This window comes from Piliocolobus tephrosceles, chromosome 8, assembly GCF_002776525.5.
Source record: "Piliocolobus tephrosceles isolate RC106 chromosome 8, ASM277652v3, whole genome shotgun sequence".
NCBI lineage: Eukaryota > Metazoa > Chordata > Mammalia > Primates > Cercopithecidae > Piliocolobus > Piliocolobus tephrosceles.
Genome location: NC_045441.1, coordinates 84,833,344 through 84,857,845, shown reverse-complemented (window position 1 = coordinate 84,857,845; position 24,502 = coordinate 84,833,344). Strand labels below are relative to the sequence as shown.

The following is a 24,502-nucleotide window of genomic DNA, read 5'->3' as shown; positions in this document are numbered from 1 at the left end:
TTTATACCATCTCTCAACAAAAACCAACCTAGGCTACAGACTTTGTAACTTATCCCTTGCATTCTCACTGCTATCTGTTCCCACACTGCTACCAGATGTATTTTCCTAAAGGGCAGCTCAAAATCATCCCCAGCTTCCCAGTACCTGCCCAAGCCTGGATCCCCAAAAATCTAGCTCATGGCAAGTCAAACCGGACCACCTCTCATGAATACCTCCCCGGAACTTTTCCTCTTTTTGTAATCTCATCTATGCTATCAAGAGGTCCATCTCAACGGGGAGTTCTTCCAATAAGCCCATTCAGATTTTAGCTTCCTTCTATGACCAAATGAACATTACCTGTCTCTTTCAAAATATTTTTTCTGTGCCTTACCTAAAACACTCACTTGGTGTTGGGTGCTTCAGCTGAAAGTCATCAAGCTCCAAGCCAAGATAGCCACTTTTCCACCAGGTGTAAAAAAGTATCTATTTAAAACCAGTAGCCCTCATTTCTTCCACCCAGATATACTTCAGATGTCTCAAAGATTTAATTGTAAAAAGCAGAACAATAAATTCTGGAAGGAAATGGGGTGAATATCCTTTCAAAGAACAACTTCAAATCCTGATGACATGGAGGAAAAAACTGACAACCTAATTACATACAATTTTAAAGCTTCTTTATGGTAGCCAAATACAACAAAGTGAAATTGAAAGGAACAAAGCAGGAAAAAAAAATCTCTCCAATACATGCAAGAGAGGAGTGTATTTCCTTTTTATGTGAAGAGTTCTTACAAATCAATAAGAATATTAGGAACAACACAACAGAAAAAATGTCCTAATACAGGAACAAATACTTTCACAGAGGAAGAAAAATATAAATGGCCAATAAAAATGTGAAAATAAGCTCAATATTATAAATAGTTAAATTTGAAGATACTGTTTAACTCTTTAAACTGGCAAAGATGAAAAATAAATATGAAATGGCTATCAGTGGCTATTTGTAGGGATTTGGCTTATGATGACTTTCAAGCGTCTAAAATGTACATTTTAAAAAATGCTTGATTTTTTAAAAGAATGGATTACTTTATAATCAGAAAAAAATTAAGATACACTTAAGAGAAACAACAAAGAGCCAACAGTCTACCTAATGGAAAAGCAGTGATACTTAGAAACAACACCAAAACAAGGTTGAATGAAAACCAGGTTGGTCTTTGAGACTTGAGAAAAGAGTACTGCATTAGCTTGAGCATCTGCTGACTCTCAGGCTCACAATGGGTCTTTCCCTCATCTCTCCAGCCTTACCAAGTAAGTGGGAGGGCAAAACTCAAATCAGAAATGTGAAATTTGGGGGTACCCAGGTGGAACCATTCAAAGGGGCTGAGAATCACAGAATGCCAGAGCTGGTAGAAATATCAGAGGTCATCTTACTTCAAGCTCATGCTCATTTAGCAAGTGAGGATACCAAAACCCAATTTGGTTAAATGACTTGCTCAAAGCTGTTGCCTAGTTGGTGACAGATTTCTATCATGCCAGACCACTCATTGTTCAGTCTTCAAATGTACAACTTTTCCAAAGAAAGTAAGCTTGGGAATATGATATAGAAAGGTGAGAGCTGTCTGTATCTCTTCAGCAGTCTCCCAATCCAAGTCCTGATGGAAGCAGAGGTCATTCTTACAGAGCTTATTGCAATAGGACAGCCAAGTGGTTATCTCACTTGAGGATTCAACATGTCATTAGGGGCAAAATCACAGATCCTTGGTAACCATTCATGAAATGAAAACTAAAATGGATTTAAAGTAACATTTTATGCATTCCTAACTAGTGAAATGACAAAGATCCTTTATGGTGGCTAGACCATATGGTAGCATTCGGCAAAGACACTGTGATTGATTCCCTCCTACTGGAGAACACTCTCTGGCAAATGCAAGCCTGAGTTATAAAACTTTTCGTCATTTCATTTGGTATTTTCATTTGGGGGAATTTGCAAGTTTTAGTAACCATCATTTATCACCATCTAATTTTTTTTTTAAAAGAAAAACAGCTTTTTTGAAATGTAATTAGCATATCACAAAATTCACCCCTTTAAACATTTCAGTGTTTTTTTTTTTTTTTTTGGTACACAAATATTCAGATGTTTATTTTTATAAACTTATAGCAACCTCTCATGGTAGGTTTGGTATTCCAAATGTAGAAACAAAGGCTCAGAAGAGTTAAGTTACTTGTCAGAAAACAAGGCAAAATTTTGACAACCTTTTTTGATCTATTTGTGCTCACAATGGCAATATTTAGAATAGAGAAATACTGGAAACAGACCAAACATCTAACTTTAGAAAAATGACTAATTTCACCATTAATAAAATGAACTTCTGAGCACCCATTAAAATAATAGTATGTGGATGACATATATCTGAAATGTTAAGACAAAAGAACAAAACTATGTGTGTACATACTAATTACAGTTTTATCAAAGCAAATGTATATAGAATTTGTTCATAGAATAAAATATTTTTAGGTTATTTATTCTGCAATGTTGCTCAAGTGACTGAGTATAATAACATGTCTTAATAAGAAGAAAAACTAATAGTTATCAATATAACCTGTTTTAAGAACTAGAGTGAATGAATGCTCTTTTCTTTCTTTATTTCTTTTTTCTCTGAGATGGAGTCTCGCTCTGTCACCCAGGCTGGAGTGCAGTGGTGTGGTCTCAGCTCATTGCAATCTCCACCTCCCAGATTCAAGTGATTCTCCTGCCTCAGCCTCCCAAGTACCTGGGACTACAGGCGTACGCCACCATGCCCAGCTGATTTTTGTATTTTTAGTAGAGACAGGGTTTCACAATGTTGGCCAGGTTCGTCTCGAACTCCTGACCTCAGGTGATCTGCCCACCTCGGCCTCCCAAAGTGCTGGGATTACAGGCATGAGCCACTGCACCCAGCCTGCTCTTTCCTTTTAAAAGACAAACTATTCACTTCCTAGAGCCATGAATCTTGATGATGGTCTTATTAGGATCATCTGGGAAACAATTTTAGCTCACATGAGACCTCCCTCAACCACTAGAGATCCTGGCTTGTTAAAAGGAAGCCTACGGCAGTGTTCTGGAAAAGGCTGTCACTTGTCAACGATTTCCCTAAAATGTCTCTGGTAAAGTCTCTAGCATTCCATATAACTCACAGCCAGGACTCCTCGGACAGATGTGAAACACTTCTCTCATCCTCTGACTCCCAAAACTCTGATCATTCCATTATGGTAGAAAGGACCTTTTAGTTTGACCATATTCCTCAGGTAATTAGGAATCTCTGTCCTAAGGAATATATCCATGATGTTTTTGGCCCTTTCCCCTATTTTCTCACCTGCCACCTCTTTACAGATTCTGATTTAAAGTCTCAGATATACACTTTTAGGTATCTCGTTGAAGTTTCTTCTTGCTCAGTATAGCAATCACTGGATCATATTTTAATATGTAAAGAACACTATGTTGAGGAGCAAATAGCAGAAAAAATTCCTGAAAAGCAAGTACCTGCATGTTGACAAGTTTGAAGTACACCCCTTCCTTCTTCATCAGTTCACTGTGGCTTCCTTGCTCCACAATTACTCCATCCTCAAACCCAGCGATGACATCTGCATTTCGGACTGTAGACAGTCGGTGTGCTATCACAATGGTGGTCCGGCCTTCTCTGGCCTAAAAGAACAAAAATGTGATGCATCAGGGTTACAGTATTGGCACACTGTCAATTAACATGCACAGTTAAGCACTTGGACGAATGCTGTTTGTAGATGATTAGAGAGTAGTTTATACTCCAGATCTTTGTGTGATTATGGCAAAGGCATCACTCTTGATGAAAAATTCAAGTCAGACTTGAGTTTGGGACCAGACAAGTGGCTAACCCCTTCAGTAGCAGGATGGATGATTTCTCCAGAAACCTATGGTAGTGTCAGTGTTTACTTAAGAAAAACAAGGGTTTGATCCTTCTTCAGTGTTTTCACACTTGTCTGAGAAGCCCTAGCTCTAAGTTATATGGAATGCTAGAGACATTACCAGAAATATTTTAGGGAAGTTGTTGCCAAGTGACAGCCTTTTCCAGAGCACTGCTGTAGGGTCCCTTTTTAAGGGCCTGATCATAACTGATTCTGATGAACTGAAAGCAGGCAGTTTAGGTGAAAATGTACCTTGGGATCAGGACTGTTAAAATTATGGTTCAAAACCATCCAAAGCGTAATCTCTGGAGTAAGGCAAGTAACTTTGCTCTTTAACAAGTGCGCTAGGTGATTTTTATGCATGCTAAAATCTACAAATCACCTGTCTATCTAGTTTAGTGGCCTCATATGTTTGCTTGGTGAATTTATAAATGGGCATTTAAATCCTGGATAATGCCAATAAGAGTACTGATATTATGTCATTAATAATAGCTACTCTTTCTGACACTCATTAGCCCTTTTACCCAATAGCTTAAGATCACTCCTACTCTGAGACAATCAAATCACATCATTAGGATGGTTATTAGAGAATAGCCTAATTCACCTAAGTGGTTAACATATAAATTAAAAATGAGAGGCTAGATTCGTAATAGGCAAAAAGTGGAAACAACCCAAATATTCATCAATTGGCAAACATAAAAAAATGTGGTATATCCATACAATGGAATATTGTTAGGCCATAAAATAGAATGCATTTTGATTCACGTCACAACATAGATGAACTTTGAAAACATTGTGCTAAGTGAAAGAAGCCAGTCACAAAAGATGACACATGGTATGATTTTATTTATATGAGATATCTAAGAATAGGCAAATTCATAGAGACAGAAGGTAGATTCATGGTTGCCAAGGGCTAGAGTGAGGGTGGAATGCAGAGTGACTGGTTTCTTAATGAGGTGGTGAAAATGTTCTGGAATTCGATAGCAGTGATGGTTGCACAACCTTGTGAATATTCTAAAAACCCTGGAATTGTATATTCTTAAAGGGTGAGTTTTATGGCATGTGATTTGTATCTCAATTTTTTAAAAATAGCCATGAAAATTCTGAAAAAGAAGTCAATGAGAGGAATAATGAGAAGGAAATATCTTGAACAGATATTAGTACATGAAAAGTTACAGCAATTAAAATAGTAAAACCTAGGAAAAACCAGCATGTGAATAGGTGATTTGATTAACAGAACCAAATGGAGAGTCCAGAAATAGACATAAACCATTTAAGATTTTAATTATAATAAATATGGTACTACCTATTGGTAGAGAAAAGGTGAATTATACAATAAATGGTATTGGGACAATTGTGTAGCCACTTAATAAAGTAATGTGGTATTTCTATTTTAGTCCTTACACTAAAATAAATCCAGATGAATCAATTGTTTTTAAGTAAATATAAAAGAGAAAAATCACTGAAAAGAGAGAGATGCTAGAACACAGCTCTCTTGGACAACATTTAAGACTATTCTTTCATTTTTAGTATGTAAGCCCCAAAGAAGCCTAACAAATATTTACTTATATGGAAGCTGGGTTTAGTCCATACATAATAAAGCATATAAGAAATAATTTGATTACTGTAATTATATTCATGATACTGAGTGATGAATAAATTGCTAACAATGACTATATTATCATGATGATGATAATAGGTTGATGATATGTCAACATATATACACAAAGGAATTGGAATCAGATGTATGAGTGAATGATTGCTATGTAAAAGAATTAAAGTATGTGTTCATCAATTTAAAAGTAAGCAACTGTCACCTTTGACCAAGAGAAGTTGCCAAAGTAGAGCTTTGACACACAAAAAGTTTTTTTTTTTTTTTTTTCAGAGCTCCCAGACATCCTGATGATGACAGGACATTGGCAAATAAATATCCTAGATTTAGGTACAACAACCATTATGAAATTTAGACCTTGGACTAATTTGAGATGTGCAGGAATGAAAGGCGGGCCTAAACAAAGGGAGGACTGATCTACTAGCCTTTCTGGAACTTTGGTAAAACAGCATCAAAATGAAACCTTTTGGAATCTTTTTAGAAAAATCACCATAGCATCACCAATTTGATTCTTTTTTTTTTTTTTTTTTGAGATGGAGTGTTGCTCTGTGGCCAGGCTGGAATGCAGTGGCGTGACCTCAGCTCACTGCAACTTCCACCTCCTGGGTTCCAGCGATTATCCTGCCTCAGCCTCCCGAGCAGCTGGGACTACAGGTGCCCACCACCACGCTCGGCTAATTTTTTTTTTTTTTTTTGTATTTTAGTAGAGACGGGGTTTCACCATGTTGGCCCGGATGGTCTCAATATCCTGACCTTGTGATCCGCCCGCCTCGGCCTCCCAAAGTGGTGGGATTACAAGGGTGAGCCACCGCGCCTGGCCACCATTTTGTTTCTTTTCCTGTTCTTCTATGATAACACCATGATCAGGAGTGTGCATGTAGGTATGAAACTGTATTGACTTTCTTTAAAAGAGTGAAAATACCAAATCTGCTGTTATATCTTTCTTCAAGATCTTATATTTAATAGCATTTTAATTATTTTGACAAATAGTTGCTATCTGTAGAGTCAAAAGCTAATATGGTCATCACTATTAAAATTTATTTTAGGACCAGGCGCCGTGGCTCACGCCTGTAATTCCAGCACTTTGGGAGGCCAAGGCAGGCGGATCACGAGGTCAGGAGATTGAGACCATCCTGGCCAACATGGGGAAACCCCCTCTCTACTAAAAATACAGAAATTATCTGGGCGTGGTGGCACATGCCTACAGTCCCAGATACCCAGGAGGCTGAGGCAGGAGAATTGCCTGAACCTGGGAAGCAGAGGTTGCAGTGAGCCAAGATCACACCACTGCACTCCAGCCTGGAGACAGAGCAAGACTCTGTCTCAAAAAAAAATATTATTTTAATGTAGACATATTTTCTCAATGAGCTGGACCATCATATTCAATTTAGTAAATATTTAGCCTCTGCTATGTGCAAGGCACTGGGCTGTTGTAGAGATTCAAATATGAATCTTTTTATTAATTCTGCTTCCGGGGGTGGCATAAAAATAAGTAGCTAACTACAGTAAGCTGGTGCCACACAAGGAAGGACTGATCAATGTATAAAGGATCCACAAAAGAAAAATATTATTCTTCCAGGATGGGTAATTGGGTAGAAATAACAGTAGATATAATAGTGATATAGTCTTATGGTCCTCAGAAGCAAGACTACAATTTATGAAATTCAACTTTTCATCATTAAAAAGAAAGTTGGCTTATAAGTTAGAGTGACTGGCTAACTGATTGATTGGTATCATCTTTGGGGATATAGTCATAAAGGGTTTATCTTTAAAGGTATGGTTTACTGTCTGTAAAAATATTAGCATAGTTACCTTGCAGTGTGGAGCCAATTACTGTAGATTATAAACTATGTTCATAGCAACTGTGGCATATTAATATGGCCACAAACACTTTGTGGCTTCTCCTATACAGAGATGGAGCCAATTTCTCTGCCTTCTCAAATCTGGGCACACCCTGTAACTTGTTTTGACAAAGAAAATGTAAAGAAATTGATTTCTACAATTTCTGAAGCCCAGGCCTCAAGGGATCTCACACAGCTTGTCTGTTTGCCATCTTCAGATGTTACCCTGGAAACGCAGTGAAAGGAAGTTTCTCTAGCCTCCTAGAGGATAACTGGCTTCAGAGAGGAAAAGCAACCCGCCTTAGGCAACAGCTATCCCCAACTGCCAGGCACGTGAGTGAAGCCACCTTGAACATTCCAGCCCAGGTGACCCTGAGCTGACATAAGACTAGGCAAAACCAACAGAAAAACCACTTTACCAACCCACAAATTTGTGGGCAATACAAGTTTGTATTTTAAGCCACTAAATTCTTGGCTTAAAACAACTGGTATGGAAATTAGTAATTAGATTGGGATGCTGCTGTAACAAAAACCTAAAACATGTGACATTGGCTTTGGGATTGAGTGGTAGGTGGTGGTTGAAAGGAAGGTGATAATATTGTTAGTGGAGACTGAAAGAAGAGTAAAGAGGATAGAAAAGGAGTACCTTCGTTATGTAACCTTGGAAAACTTGACAAAAATATTTCCTGCAGTGACTAGGAAGAAAGACATTTTATTTAATGAATCTGTACATCTGGCTGAGGAGATTCCAGACATCTCTAGGAGAGACAACTGGATTCCCCTAGCTGTGTACAATGAGATTTGGGAAGAGAATGATCAGCTAAAGAATGAGCTACTTGGTTATAAGGAGAATTTAAAGACGATATAGCAGACCCTAGTACGCAGTTGGAAAGTGAAGTTGTTAGTCATCCAGTGAAATTAGGGAAAAAAATCAGAGTGTGTGGGTGTAAGATTTTTACAAAAATCTCTGAAAGATTTTAGGCAGAGCCTAGTAGACACTTTCAGCTACAAACACACACACACACACACAGCACCTTAAAAACTCTTTAAGAGTTTTCTGATGGCAGATTCACTTGCAGCCCAAAGAAGAGAGGGGCCTGTCTCAAAATAAAATATATAGGCATAACTTCTGGGGCTTGAGTAAATGACAGCTAGATTCTAAGTAAACTCACAAAGTCTTTAAGAGAGTCCTTCAGCTTAGTCTAAAAGAGATGGAAAAAAGTACCAAAGGAAAAGGGCCCTAAATTTCTATGGGCAGAAACATGCTAAGAAAGCCACTCAGCTGCAGAGACAGACCATTTCTTATGAGAAAGGAAAGCCCTCTCAGAGGGAAGGTAAAAGACCCTGGAACTAAAGAGAACAATAGACTAGGGAACCCCCTCCTGGGGAACAGAATCGGGCCTTAATCAAGAAACATTCCATTTCCCTGGAGTAGTGGGGTAACTGGCTGCATGTCAGAATCGCTGTGGCCAAGGACTGCTATGAGCTTCCTGTTTGAATGAGTATCTGCTATGATTATCCTGTCCCTGCACTGCAACTCTATGTTGAGAGTATGTGTTGATGATAACTTGTCTTTTTCATAGGTCTCTGGGTCAAGATGAGCTGAAAATGAAGACCCTCATCTGTATTAGACCACATGCACATCTTCAGACACTGGTCTTTGAGCCAGATGCTATCACTGTATGAAAATTTTGAGGGTCTGAAGAAGAGGTGATCTTCTTTTGCATGTGGAAGAAATGTAAAAAATTGTGACAGAGGGCATGCTTTAGAAGATTGAATATGGTCACAGATTTTTTACTGCTCACCCATTAAGAGGCACAGTCTGTTATCTCTCCTCAAATCTGGGCTAGCCTGTGACTTGCTGTGACCAACAAGATGAGTTCTGGAGTCTAATCCTCTGGACACTTCACGTATTGGTCTTTGCTCTCTGGGTACACTGCCCTGAAACTTCCCTGTAAGGAAGCCAGGTTAGCCTGTTGTATGAGTGTGAGAAGTCACATGGAGAACTGAGATGGCCAGCCAACAGCCAGCGTGTGAGTGAGGCCACCATGGACCATTTTAATGAAGCCAGCCCTCCAGGTAAATGCAGCCATGTGCTCAGGTGGAAAGAACAGGGGATCTACTCAGCCAATACATGGAAGTGTTTTAAGCCTGGATTCAAGATGGTTTGTTATGTAGCAATAGGTAACCAATTTAACAACCAAAAAAATAATAATAATAATCTTGATAATGGTAATCACCATAATAATAGCAGCAGCCAACAATATCAAGTGTTTCCTATGTGCTAGGCATGTGCTAATAACTTTACATGCAGTATCTTGGTTATTCTTTAAATAATCCTATGATACTATTACTGTCCCTTCTTCCCCCACTACTTTAGACATGTCTCAGGCTTAGAGAGGTTAGTTAATGTGCCCAAGGACACAGCTAGAAAGGAACAGAGCCAGGACTCCAGCCCCAGCCTAGCATCAAAGCCTGCGCCCTTAACCATTATCCTAAGCTGCTAATAGCTTTTCTTAGAGACTTTAAAAAGTTATGAGTGGTTCATCAGCTATTTTTAAAGTAAATATATAAAAGGTTATTAACTAAGGAGTGTGCTATGATCCTATGGAACACAAAGAAACTGCTAAAATTGAATGAAGTGACTTGTCCAAATACATACTAAAACTTGCAAGAACACAGTTTTTCTGGCAGAGGTCATATTATGAAAAACAATACATACTGGTTATCTCCAATAATTCTATTATTTTAGCACAGCAAGAACTAATATTGTATATTGAATATCTGTATCCTGGAAATGATTGGAATCTAGACTCCAGGGCTGACTAGGACTCTTTTTTTGTTTTTGATATTTTTTGGTAAATATATCTCTCATTCTACCTGACTCTACTCTAAAAAGTCTATGTCAATACATGAATGTCTAATTATATTTTTAAGTTAGAATTAATAGTTTAACTTATGCATGTATTACTTTATGATGTCCTGCTTTAAGTAACTTCAGAATAACCAGTCATATACCAGTCTTATATGCATTATATTTTGACTCCTTCATATCGTGATTTAATATACACAAAAGCAATATAATTCAGTGTAAGAATTTGTAAGGAATAATTATTATTGTCTTATTGAGCGTTATTAAATTATATAAAGTAAGTCAATATATTGGTTGGGTGCAGTGGCTCATGTCTATAATCCTAGCACTTTGGGAGGTTGAGGCAGGATGATCACTTGAACTCAGGAGTTTGAGACCAGCCTGGGCAACATGGCCAAAACCCATCTCTACCAAAAATACAAAAATTAGCTAGGTGTGGTGGCGCACACCTGTAGTACCAGCTACTCAGGAGGCTGAGGTGGAAGGATGGCTTGAGCTCAGGAGGTAGAGGTTGCAGGGAGCTGTGATCCTACCACTGCACTCCAGCCTGGGTGACAGAGCAAGACCCTGTCTTAAAATACAACAAAAAGAGTCAAGATATTAAGCTGATAAACCATGAAGCATTAACTAACTACAGTTTACAGCATACAAGGGAGTTCTGTTAACTTAGGATTCAGATATAAATGCAGCTTGTCTCTTAAATTGTAAGAGGTGGTTCCGATAGAATTCCTTAAGGAACTTACACATGTTATTACTAAACTGTCTTAAATCAAATATATTTATGATATTTATGTGTTTGAAACTAATTTCTATGGTGTCATCTGACTCTGGTATTTACAATGTGTTGTTAATACAGATGACATCAGCATTACCCCAAAAGTGTACCAAGATAAGGTCCTTTCTGTGACACTTCAACTTAGTAAAGATGCTAATGAGAGACTTAGGAATATCTGAGCTGGACAGATGAATTCAGCACCCTTAAAATGAATTGCTTATTTATATGCTTAGACAAGTACAGAGTTGAACTTTATTTCCAGAAAAGCACCTGGTCACCTACATGAATAGATAAAGATTATGTGCCTACAAAATAGGGTGAGTATTTTGAATTAGTTTGCAGCTGGACCCAGTTAAATCTGGGTAACCAGATTTAAATATATATATATACATATATATATTTTTTTAATTTGACAACTTTTGGTCAAAAGTAGTCTTGCAATAACCTTGCAATGTGCAAGAAATAAACAAAACTAAATGGCTTGTTGCAGAGACCTGGATCTGGGCTCACTGCACCATGGTCAGAACAAGTCAGTGTCATTCACCTCTCTCTGAAGACAATGTAACCTGACAGAAAGGAGAAATCAATACAGCTCCATAAGGTAGCTTCATTTGCCCTTATGTTACTGTTTCTCAATCCAGACGCTGGAAGCATTGGCATGAATTTTTAATAGGTTTCAATGTGGTGGTCCTTCAGCTGTTTAGGGTCTACTGACCTTATCCAGAGCTGCCTGTACCTCAGCTTCGCTTTCTGTGTCCAACGCTGACGTGGCCTCGTCCAGCAGGAGGATCTTGGGGTTGCGAACCAGGGCACGTGCAATGGCAATCCTCTGTTTCTGCCCACCACTCAACTGGGCCCCTCTCTCTCCAACCAGGGTGTCAAATTTCTACCACAGAAAACATGGATCAGCTCTTGAAGTAACTTAAATTTAAAAAGGCTAGGAATTCTATAAAACTACATAAAGACAACACGGAGCTTTGTCTTAACTATTTTAACGTATCATAAAGTATGATAAGATAAATGAATTCTGAATTATAAAAAACTGACATATTCTGTATAAAATTTTATATTACTCATCTACCAGGCTATAATCCTTTAACCCCTAACTGAGTCATTCAGGGGACTTACCTACCAAAGTTGGACAATCATGCATCTCAAACATTATTAGCTAAACCTTTGAAGAACAAACTCAGTCCTATGAGGTGAAATTCTAATTTCAAGGACAACTACATTATCAGAGGTTTTACCTGTGGTAATTTCATGATAAACTCATAGGCGTTGGCCTCTTTGACAGCTTTCTTTATCTCATCCATGGTTACATTTCCACGGCCATAACGAATATTTTCAGCAATTGTGGTGGAAAACAGCACTGGCTCCTGACTCACCACACCAATGATTTCCCTCAGATAGCTCACATTAAAGTTCCTAATATCCTGCCCATCAATGTTAATCTGAAAGAAATATTTCATATTAGGTATTTAACCATCTAATAGCTGAAGTATCAGGACCATTTATCAAAAACATCCTACCTAATATTTAACTTAGTTCAGTGTTTAGAAATAATAATTAGAAATAAACAGCAATATGCAAGAACCAAAATAAAAATCTGCTCTCTCCTGATATTTATTTTCATATATACAGTTTTTTTCATGGAAGGATTATTTGTCATAAACTATTTTGGGTTTTATGTTTTTGGCATACCATTATTTTTATGTTCCAATATTAAATGTAAATAAAAATGCATACTTACCTTCCTGGTCTACATATAATTTTGATGGCATTATGATATTTTGCTATTTAATTTTTATTTTTTGAGATGGAGTCTTGCTCTGTTGCACAGGCTGGAGTGCAGTGGCGCCATCTCTGCTCACTGCAAGCGCCGCCTCCCGGGTTCAAGCCATTCTCCTGCCTCAGCCTCCCGAGTAGCTGGGACTACAGGCACCACGCCCGCCTAATTTTGTGCATTTTTAGTAGAGACGGGGTTTCACCGTATTAGCCAGGATGATCTTGATCTCCTGACCTGGTGATCCACCCGCCTTGGCCTCCCAAAGTGCTGGGATTACAGGCGTAAGCCACTGCGCCCAGCTGACGTTTTGCTATTTTTTACACACTATAATTTACTTTATTTCCAATCCTTTCAATATTTGGCTTCCTTCAATATTTATTGCAAGAGTAGAAAATTACTAAGTTGAAGATTATGATTTATTTTTTCTCCCTTGACAACAATTGCTTACATGTACCATGACTGCATTTGCTGGGCATTTGTTGCTTGTTGATAAAAGGCTAAATAATTCTCTTAAAATATTTTAATAATTTACAATGTCAACAGGAATATATAAATATATCTGTTTCATTGTAATTTACTAGCACTGGGTTTTTATCATTTTAATCTCTTTTCTTCCAATTAATAGGTATGAGGTGATAGCTTATATCTGTTTTCATTTGTATATAATTAAGTAAAGTTGACCATTTCTTGAAACTTTTTACAAATCTGTTTATATTCCAGCCACATGTTCATAGTTGCCTTCATATATTCATATTAACTTCTGAAATAATAAATATAATAGTTTTTCCATATATAATAAATCTTTTGCTCCAATTTATTACTTTATTTTTTTCTTTCTTTTTTTTTTTTTTTTTTAGACAGAGTCTCATTCTGTCACCCAGGCTTTGGAGGAGCATAGTAGTGCAACCATTGGTGCAACAATAGCTCACTGCAGCCTTGAACTCCTGGACTCAAGTGATCCTCCTGCCTCAGCCTCCCAAGTAGGACTATGGGTGCACACCACCAGGCTTGGCTATTTAAAAAAATATTTTGTAGAGACAGATTCTCATTAGTTGCCCAGGATGATCTCAAACTCCTGGCCTCCAGTGAACCTCCCACCTCAACCTCTCAAAGTGCTGAGATCACAAGCATTAGCCACCATGTCAGGCCTTTATTGCTTTCTTTTATCATAGTTTTATTGGTTTTTATTGGAAAGAGGCTTCAGGAACAACTGAATTAATCAATTATACCACTGGGCACTTTTTCTATTATTTCAGTGGTAAGAAAATTATTAAATCATGATGTTAAACAGTGAATATCTCTGAGTTACAGAATTTCTGAAGATCTTTTTTTCTGTTAACATATGCTTTCTTTAAAAATGTGAATTGTTTCAATAATAATTTAAATCCTTAATGGTTGGTATTTTACTAGGTTCTTTTTAAAAAATAAAATATTTACACTTGAACCAACCCAGAGTTTACTTTAGTAAATGAGAATGGGCCTATGTTCTCCCATAGTAATATCAGATTTTTCTAATAACATTAATTTTATTTAATTAAATAAATAGTTCCACATATTATAGAAAATTATATATTAATTCTGGAGATCTCTGTTCTGTCCCAATGCCTTTTTATGATTTTTGGTTTTGGCATGCCATTATTTTTACTTTTTACCTTATAATCTTCTGTTTTCACAATTATTGAATTATAATTCATTTTAATATCAGATAAACTCAATGCTCTAAAGTTGGGACAAATGAGGAAATTCTGAATATAGTTTGTGGACTTGTATTGCATTAATGTTAAATTTACTGATTTTTTATCATCGTTTTGTGGTTATCTAAGAGAATGTCCTTTTTAGAAAATATATTCTGAAGTATAAGGGTATACATAACACACATACACACACACAAACACACACACACACACGGAGAAAGAGAAGATGATAAAGCAAGTGGGTCAAAATATAAACAATCTAAATCTGGGTGAAGGATCTGTGAGTTCTCTAGTTAAAATTTTCTGTAAATTCAAATTTATAACAAAACTTTTAAACAGCAAAAAACATACCCTAGGCTATTACTGTCCCTGTGTTTCCAGAAATTTCTCAAGAGACTAGTTTCTTAAGAGATCATTCCACTTTCCCCCTTTGATATTCCAAAGTTTAAGAAAACTCAACTGTCTTGGATGAATTTAATGGCTGTCCTAAAATATCTGGTGACCCTAATTGTCATCAGTTGTTGCCAACAATTGCTATATGGAATATGTTTGACCAAACCCAATAACTCATTGAAAGTAATCCTCTCAGTGGTTTGTAGACTGCTTTGCAGTAATTTAATGTGTTATGAAAGCTTAGTCAGAACAGAGGAGAGCTTTGTCCAGCTGCCACAGCTTTTATGACTTTTATTTCATACATTTGTGAAACCAGCCCAAGGGTGTGAAGGCATTATCCATAGGCATTGCCATTTTGCAGGCTCTTTACCAAAACTGGATTCACATGCAAATTTGTTACTGAAAAACCAATCTCAAAGGGCCAATTTGTATCCAGCTTCCCACTCTGGAAAGCTTGGTTCTTCCCACTTACCGTGCCGTCGTCAGGGTCATAGAGCCTCTGTATCAGCTGGACCGTTGTGCTCTTCCCACAGCCACTGCTTCCAACCAGGGCCACCATCTGCCCACTCTGCACCTTCAGGTTGAGGCCCTTCAAGATCTGTAAGGGAAATGAGAAAAAAGAACACACCTCACAACAAAGCCCTAAAATGGGAATAGTTCAATTCAGTTTGAAAGTTGAAAAAAAAAAAAAAATCAAATAAGGGAATATAACCCCCAAAGGAAAAGGCACATAAGTATCAAAATAATAGGGACTTTATTCTTTAAAATGATTCAACAATCAACCTCAGTTAGGAATTCCTATAAATATTACTTGCAGTACCTTGACGTTAGCTCGAGAAGGGTAAGAAAAGTGAACATCATTGAACTCCAAATTCCCTTTGATGTTGTCTGGTTTGTGTCCTCTCTCTGAAAAACTGTCAATTTTAGGATTCTAAATAAAACAAAATTTAATGACTATTCCATCATAGTACAAACAAGTTGCATTTTTAAGGAATACGATACAGCAAATTCCAAAAATAGGACCTGGAATGTCACAATCCCCTATACATAAGAAAAACCCAAGATGAAGATTGTGTGTATATGTATGTGTGCTGTTTAAAGAAATACTCCTTTTCAGAAAATAGTCTTTTCCTGAAGAGTACATAAGAGATATTCATCTCATTTCATATAATATTTCCCTTTAAGCTTTTGGCATATCCTCATAAATTTTCTAAATGGTCAGATATGCATATTTATACAAGTGCAATAACAAAAATACAATAATAGATATATATTATAGCCAAATATTTCAGCATTTAGTGAAAATTAGCTCATTCCTAAATAATAAATGTAATAGATTGAACTAAGAAGATTCAATGATTGATTATAGCCGTTATGATTGATTATAGCAGTTATTTAGAAATAATGTCAACTTTTAACACAATCAGAAACTGAGAAATTTTCTCATGACTTGGATCAATGAAAAAGGAAATGTTGCTTAGATTAAATGATCAAATTGCAGTTATCTACTTTGCAATATTTGAATGCAGTGACATACTTTTTTATGTCAAAACTTTTTCTTTTTCACTGTAGTCAGTTTTAACTTATTTAATGTAGTTTATTTAAAATCATACCAAACATACGGTGATAATTTTTTGGAGAGGGCCAACCCACAGCAAAATATACTGTCAGTTTTGGCCCGACCAATAATTTATATACCCCCCATCCTATATAGAAATTGTAAGATTCTCAGTCTGGCTACAACATGAAAGTGAAAATCAAGATTAAAAACTAGGAAGAGAAACATCTTTGCTCTGCACTAGTGCAGATGTACTTCTCCAAAATGAGATCAGTGTTATTATATTATCTAAAGATACATTTTAAAAATATTAATAAGAGGTATTTTCTTTCATTTATTACTAAGAGGTCATTCATTTCATATAATTAAATGTCACTTTAGTCAGTACAACTTATTCAATGTAATTGATTCAAAAATATGCAACCTAAAGCCAGATTTAATTATACAAGCTCAAATACTTCTTTTGGCATTAAAATAATAAATGACTTACATTATCAATAATATCAAAGATCACATATGCTGCTCCTCTTGCATTGGCAAAAGCATCAATACATGGGGCAGCCTGACCAACACTGAAAGCTCCAATTAGGATTGAAAAAAAAACCTGAGCAAAATAACATGAGGAAAAGCTTAAGTCACATTCTGGCATTCATTATTATCTAAAATGTGATCTATATGTAACGTACTACATAAAGGGATTAAGTTTAGGTTTATCCTTTAATTTTTTTCACAGAAGAGCAACATTTGCAAGGCTAATATAGCATTTTATTGCCTGAATGGTTCTATTTTCTCACACTACCTGTTGTTCTCCTGAATATATAGAGTTAAAAAGATTTTTCAAACCTATTTCATTGACTCATTCACAAATGCCACCAGAGAGAAACATTTCAATCAGTATTATTATTCTATCCTATATGATTTTCTCTATGCATGGAATTACATAGATGGTTCAATATAAAACATGGCAGATTTTGGCCACATGTAATGCTCCTAAAAAGCACCATGTCACATATATTTTTAGAAGATTTTTAACATAAAAACAGTTTGCACATCATAAAATGTAAAATCACTCCAGTGTGCACTGGTTAGCAATTCCTTTACACAGTTATTCTGTACTATAGCATACAAAACTTAACACATTTACCTTCACAGTATTTTTTCACTAGGAAAATGAATTGATATAAAGCTCAGAATATAGCTTCAGGAATCCAGATTATTAACATAACTTAACTGAGAAAAACACAAGTGAAGATAAATTATTTTTTTCTCTCAGGGCATGGTAAAAGTTCTACATATAATTTGGCTTTTCTGAAAACACAGTAACACTTCATGTTACCCATAACTCAAATATCAGTTAAATATCTATCCCCCATCTGCAATACAGATAAAGACCAATAAGAAAGAAAAATAATGTTGACCATAATAGATGCTATAAGGTTAATGCAATAGAGTCCATGCCCCTTATGCAGAGGGCTTTGCTTGGGCTCCCTCTAGGGATAGCACTCTCAGCCCTACAGGATAGGTGTCATTGTCCACATACTACAAATGAGGAAATTAAGGCCAGAGAGGACCAACTCATCACCAAAGGTGAATGGTAGAGTCAGGATTCAACCTCCCTTCTTCATAAAACTTCAATAGTAAATGAAGAAGTGAAGAAAGGGTGTCAAGCTTCCAAACTGACTGCCAGAGAGAAAATGGAAGTGAGAAAAACTAAACTCAGCATTAATGAGGGCTCACCAAGTCGAACACCCACGACCCTTCAATGAAGTCTGAAGATACCACTGCATAAAGCATTCTGAAAATATTCACTTTCATAATGACCCCAAGTCATCATCAAAGGGCCAAATTATGCTCAGTATCCTCACTTTAGCAAGACAGGGAAGTAAAGATTTTAAAAGATTTCTATTTAAATAGTTACATATTGTTCGAATCTCTGATATAGAAAGATGGTCACAAAATAATGGTAGTTCACAAATGTGGTTACAAAAAGGTATACATAGTATGATCCCAGTTTGGAAAGAAAATAATATGTATGTGTATATGTATATATATAGGTGTATATATATATATATATAAAATGACCTGGAAGATATACGCCAAAAATTATCATCGAGAGAATATAAATTATTAGATTGTAAGTAATTTTAATTTTAAAAATTCTGTATCCTAATCCTTTGTAAAATTAGTATATATTATTTTAATAATCATAAAATGAAGCTATCTTCATTTTGATAAATAAGAAAAATAAACTAACATAACCTCTCTTCTTGTATTTCAGAGAGCTGATTGTTTTAAGTGCTACAAATGTAAATTCTCTTGTGCAATGACCTATTCTATAATAATGATGCTTACTTTCTTATATAATGAAACTCAATGGCAGAGGGAGGATGGCTCCCATCCATATTTGTTTATTCATAAATTCATCCCATTTTAATTTCCTTTTATACATTGTATATGTTTCACAAATGGTCTAACCACATGCTACTTTCTTATCCACACTCATAATTATGATGTGTATATTCTAGAAAGTCAGCCCTGCCCACTGGACAGCGGAAAGATTCACCAAAAACAAAAACCTATAATCATGTTCATCTTTCACAAAGGAGGGATATCAAAGAGAAGAGAAGGTAGATGGAGAAATAAGATTTTCATATTCTTCATAAATGTTAGGAGAACTACTTACTGTCATTGCATTTCCAATAGTATATTCTTTTGATATGACTAGAATAGATCCATACCAGAAGGCCAGTGCATATGACGCATATATTAACAGGAAGGCAATACCCATGGAAATGTTTGCTGAAATAGCTTTTTTAATTCCAATCTCTTTGGCATTTTCTAAATGTTTCTGATACCTACCAGAAAAATGAGAGGGAAAACGTTATAATTAAGAATAACAATCCATAATCTGAGTCACACTCAGCTCCTATATAGTTGGAGGTTTAAGTAACAAAATCAGTCAAGGTAATGAACCCATGGTGAGACCCAGCTCTTTGGGCATTGAACTAATTCAGGATTAGCCAGGCCTAGAACAGATCCAAGCCTTCTCTTTACTGGCCCGGCTCCATTTCCCTTCATCCCTTGCAGGCCAACCAACATTCCTGTGGCTATTCCAGAATTGAGGGCTCACCCTGGGATATGTGAGAGCTTCTCCATCACCTTCACGGCAACATCACAAGTCAGCATTAAGAGGGAATGAGAGAAACCAAGTCAAACCAGAATTGATTGTAAACACTACTGGAACTCATAAACAGTTAGATTCTTAACTCTGGTCAATGTCTTCTCTCTAGAGAAAAGAAAATCCTACCTCTATTGCCCACTGGGTGAGGGATGAAAATTTTACATGTTGTTGTACATAAACATAGGCTTCTCTCTTTGACTCTTTTAAAAATCAGGGTGACCTTCATCTGTCAAGGTAGGTGCAGGTTATAAGGTAGTCACTACTTATGGAATATGAGTTCTTATTCAATTTTTCCAGACTTTAATTCATCATATGTAAAATGGATTTAATAATGCCTAATTTGCAAGATAATTGTGAGGTTGATAGATAATTATAGAAAGTAGTACAGTAGCTGGTTCATAGTTAGCAAGCCTGATCATTTCTCTTACTATTATATTAGTATCATTGTGTTCAACTTTTATCTCTTCCTGAGTTCTGCTCATTCTATTACTATCATATCTTTGAATCATAATTCAAATTCATTATTACTGGCTGCTGGCATTTGATATAAAGTTTAAAATATCTAGAATGACTCTGTTAAATTACAATTTTTTTTATCAAGTTAAATCAAATCTACTTTTCCATGCTAGACCCAGAAGGTATGTAAAATTTAATTTGGGCTCCCTGAAATTTAAAGAAAAATCCAATGAATATGCAATGACACTTCGAGGGGAAAATATCACACAAATTAGGGTATTTCTCTTTGTGACAAAAAAAGAAAAAAAAAAAAACCCACAGCAACACCACTTTTAGTGTTGAACCAAATAAAACATGGGAATTCATTAGTTTTTTAAAAAACATATTCTGCCACCAGAAGGTTTGTCTTTTTTATTGCGTAAAGCACCCAGCTCTTCAGGGTACTTTCCTCTGGTTGGGGGCTGCATTCATAGAGCACAGTTGCATCTCTTGGGGTAGCCAGCAGGCCATGGCCAGCACTGTGATTTCTCCTGCGTGGCTGAGCCTCAAGGCGTGGCAAGAAGACTTGTGTCTGCCCAGTGTGACACACAGCTCCAATGACAGCAGCGGACACACTGTAATTACGTTCACTTAGGTGGCTCGCTTACCAGGACTAATGGAGCGGCACAGATTACACTGACATCCTGAGGTCCAACTGAGGGTTAGTGTGGTCTGTGTGGACTACTGTGTACAGGAAGCAGCAGTGAGAGAGAAAAAAGGAAGAGGTTAGAGAACCAGAAACATGTTGGCTTTGAAGAGGGATTAAGGAATAGAAAAGTAGAAAATGAAATGGGGGGAGTAAGGGAAACTTTGTTTTTAATGCTAGAGAATTTCCAGAGAATTTTTATATCCAAGAGTTGTGAGTATCAAGAGTCCCATAGAACAGCCGAAGAAAATGCTTTATATGGAATCATACTTCAACTATAGTAGGGGATAATGTTATTTAAAACCCTAAGTAATTATTTTCATTTAAGTAGAGCAGAATAGTCTTTTTCATAGGTGTATGCTTATCCCCAAACTCATTGAGATATACACATTAAAGATGTATACACAGCTTTTCATATGTCAATCATGCCTTGATAATTTTTTCAGAGAAGAGTTTGCAACATGCCCCCAGACACTGGTCAGTTTTCCAGGCTTATTCTGGATCATTAAAGTTGAAAGCCAGAGGCCTGGTTGGGAAGCCCTACCTCATTGTCATGGAGGATCCACAAGGCCCTACAAAGAATTCTGGGCTATAACTGGGAAGTCGATCTTTTCTCAGGTTTTTCTCTTCTATATTCCAGTTCATAGTCATTAAGGGAGTAAAAATAAAAAATATTTTGATAAGTTTTTTAAATATAATTATTTTCCTTTATAATCCTACTTTTTTTTTTTTTTGTGGGGGGGGGGCGGTTATTTATTTAGTTTTTGTTTTCTTAAAAATTTTTATTTATTTATTTATTTATTTATTTATTTATTTATTTATTTATTTGAGACAGAGGCTTACTCTATCATCCAGGATGGAGTTCAGCTCACTGCACCATTGACATTCTGGGCTCAAGTGATTCTCCTGCCTCAGCCTCCTGAGTAGCTGGGACCACAGGAAAACACCACCACAACCAGCTAATTAAAAAAAAAAAATGTAGAGCCAGGGTCTTACTATGTTGCCCAGGCTGGTCTTGAACTCCTGGACTCCAGCTATCCTCCTGCCTTGGCTCCCCAAAGGGCTAGCATATTTTGGTTTATGCATTTAAAAACAAGAGAGTCCATTCGTATTATCACATAGCCAAAAGAGTCCATGGAACATAAAAGGTTAAGAACCTTGCTTTAGAGTCTGACATTCAACTATAGCCATCAGTAAAGGGTGCTTATAATTTATGGGAGAAGGGTTAATATTAGGAAAGGGAAGGTAATAAACAAAAACCACAAAAGAAGAAGCAACGAAATGTAAAAACACATTCTTTAAACCAGTGGCTAAAGAACCTTCCTGACCTTTCCAGCTCTTTGTTCTGGCCCCCGAAAGCTATCACAGTCCTGATGGCCCCCAGAGCCTCTTCTGCCACGGCGCCTGCTTTTGCATAAGCAGCTAGTTCTTTGTCACTAAACGCCGAGAGTATCTGGACAGAAAAGAAACAGTTATCACTTTTGTATAGGGAGAAAAGTTTAAAGGCACTCTGGTCAACTCTTTAACCTACTTTTTCTTCTCAAACCCTCTCCTTTACCAAATATTAAAGTCACATAGCAAATGCCAGTGTTCTAGATCCAATGACTGCGTCCACATCCCTCAAAGGCTATATCTGACCCACCCTGGTGATAGGCTCCCTAAGAGCACTCAGGAAAAAATAAAATACACACATAATTCTCTAAATAGCATTCTTGGGAACACTGTCAAATTCCACATCTACTGTTTTTCTCTGTTAGTTGTAAGGTAAAATAAAATAAAGCTTTACTACTTTGAAAGGATTTACCATTCTTTCCTTTATTGTGTCACATTTTTTTCTGAGACAGAGTCTCACTCTGTTTGCCCAAGCTGGAATGCAGTGGCACGATCTTGGCTCACTGCAACCTCCGCCTCCCGTTTTCAAGCGATTCTCCTGCCTCAGCCTCCCGAGTAGCTGGGACTACAAGTGCGCCACCACGCCCGGCTAATTCTTTGTAATTTTAGTAGAGATGGGGTTTCACTGTGTTAGCCAGGATGGTCTCAATCTCCTGACCTCGTTATCCACCCACCTTGGCCTTGTGTCACAATTTTTAATTACTATAAAAACAATACTTCCAGACCTCCTCATGGGCATTCTGCTGAATAATAAGATAACCAAACAAGATGTTTCAGGAGAAGAGCAAAGCAAAAATAAAAACAGAAGAGATACAAGTAGTTCACTATGTAAATCATCAACTCCAGGATGAGCAAAAATTGCCAGTAAAATTTCTCGACTCTGAAGTGTTGGCTGAAGCAGAATACATTTTGTGTATTTTATTGCAAGGCAAAACTGGCAGAGTGCCACTTAACCATAACAGGTAATGATCAAAATAAGTAGAACAAATCCAAACTCTATTTAAAATTTTTATGTTCATGCAATAATTTGAGGGTAATGTTATATTTTAAAGTCGCACTTCCTTAAGGGTAACTGAAGTAAGAACTGTGAATTTTTTTATTTTATTATTATTATTATTATTTTGAGATGAAGTCTTACTCTGTCACCCAAGCTGGAGTGAAGTGGCATGATCGTGGCTCACTGCAACCTCCACCTCCTGGGTTCAGTGGTTCTCCTGTCTCAGCCTCCCGAGTAGCTGGGATTACAGGCATGCACCACCACGCAAGGCTAGTTTTTCATATTTTTAGTAGAGACAGGGTTTTGCCATGTTGGCCAGGCTGGTCTTGAACTCCTGACCTCAAGTGATCTACCCACCTTGGCCTCCCAAAGTGCTGGGATACAGGAATGAGTCACCACACCCAGCCTGTGACATTTTGAATTATGTTAAAGATTAATTTCCTTACTAAAGCACCATATTAACACCATGTTACTGGATGTAGTTTCAACTGACATTTAATGCAGACCTGCACAGGTACATGAGACTTCTGCATATTAAAGATAACTGTGTGCAGGGGTTAACACACATAAAAATGGCCAGCTTTCAAACATACCTTTGCCCAAACGGCTGCAGAGAGTCCCAGAATAGGGCTGATGGCCATTATCACAAGGGTGAGCTTCCATCCTCTGATGAATCCCACTATGAATCCTGCAAAAAACGTGGCTACTGCTTGAAAGAACATTCCAACCTTGTCACCAATTCCTTCACTGATTTTGGAGATGTCACTAAAAAAGATCACACCTAAGTGGTTACAGGCAGGAGGTTTCAGTTAGAAAGATGAAGTAGACATCCAACAAACACATAGACAAGTAAAATTTGTTCACTAACTGCAAGCCTCTTTGAGAGTCTTAGCCTCTTGAATAACATCTTCCCCACCTAAACACCGTACAAAGGAAGAAATTCAGGATTAATCAGTGCTTCTAACAAGTTAGTATCATTAAAGTTGATACTATTAAATGAGTCAATCCTATGAGAGAAGCATTAACATTTTGAGCATATAAATCTATCTGTTTAAAAGCAAGAATTAAGAGCATTGCAACAATAATAAGCAACAGTAATAGGGAAGGATTACTGCATTTCTTATTATAGGGAAGTAACAGGGAAAAGATCTTTGCTTCTACCGTTGTCCCTATTCTCAATCCAGTCTATTCTCAACACAGCAGACAGTGTGATCCTTTGAAAATGCAAGTCTGCTCATGTTACTGCTCAGCTCAGAAACTACCAACAGCTGCCATTTCACTGGGTGAAAGCTGAGGTCTTTGTGGTTTACAAGACCCTAAATGTCTTGCTTCTCCCTCTTTTTTTTTTTTTTTTTTTTTTTTTTTTTTT

The 24,502-nt window shown here is 36.9% G+C and overlaps 1 protein-coding gene across 1 annotated transcript in view; it reads right to left on the bottom strand.

Annotated features, from left to right (window-relative positions):
- ABCB4 (ATP binding cassette subfamily B member 4) overlaps nucleotides 1–24,502 on the bottom strand; it is a 70,222-nt gene that overhangs the window by 28,556 nt on the left and 17,164 nt on the right. The window contains exons 7-15 of the mRNA XM_023226716.3: nucleotides 23,727–23,898; nucleotides 22,073–22,197; nucleotides 19,106–19,277; nucleotides 16,913–17,026; nucleotides 15,685–15,795; nucleotides 15,337–15,462; nucleotides 12,239–12,442; nucleotides 11,707–11,877; nucleotides 3,494–3,655 (exon numbers count right to left, since the gene is read on the bottom strand). Of these exons, the coding sequence (XP_023082484.2) occupies nucleotides 3,494–3,655; nucleotides 11,707–11,877; nucleotides 12,239–12,442; nucleotides 15,337–15,462; nucleotides 15,685–15,795; nucleotides 16,913–17,026; nucleotides 19,106–19,277; nucleotides 22,073–22,197; nucleotides 23,727–23,898 (1,357 nt within the window). The remainder of the gene's footprint in view (nucleotides 1–3,493; nucleotides 3,656–11,706; nucleotides 11,878–12,238; nucleotides 12,443–15,336; nucleotides 15,463–15,684; nucleotides 15,796–16,912; nucleotides 17,027–19,105; nucleotides 19,278–22,072; nucleotides 22,198–23,726; nucleotides 23,899–24,502) is intronic.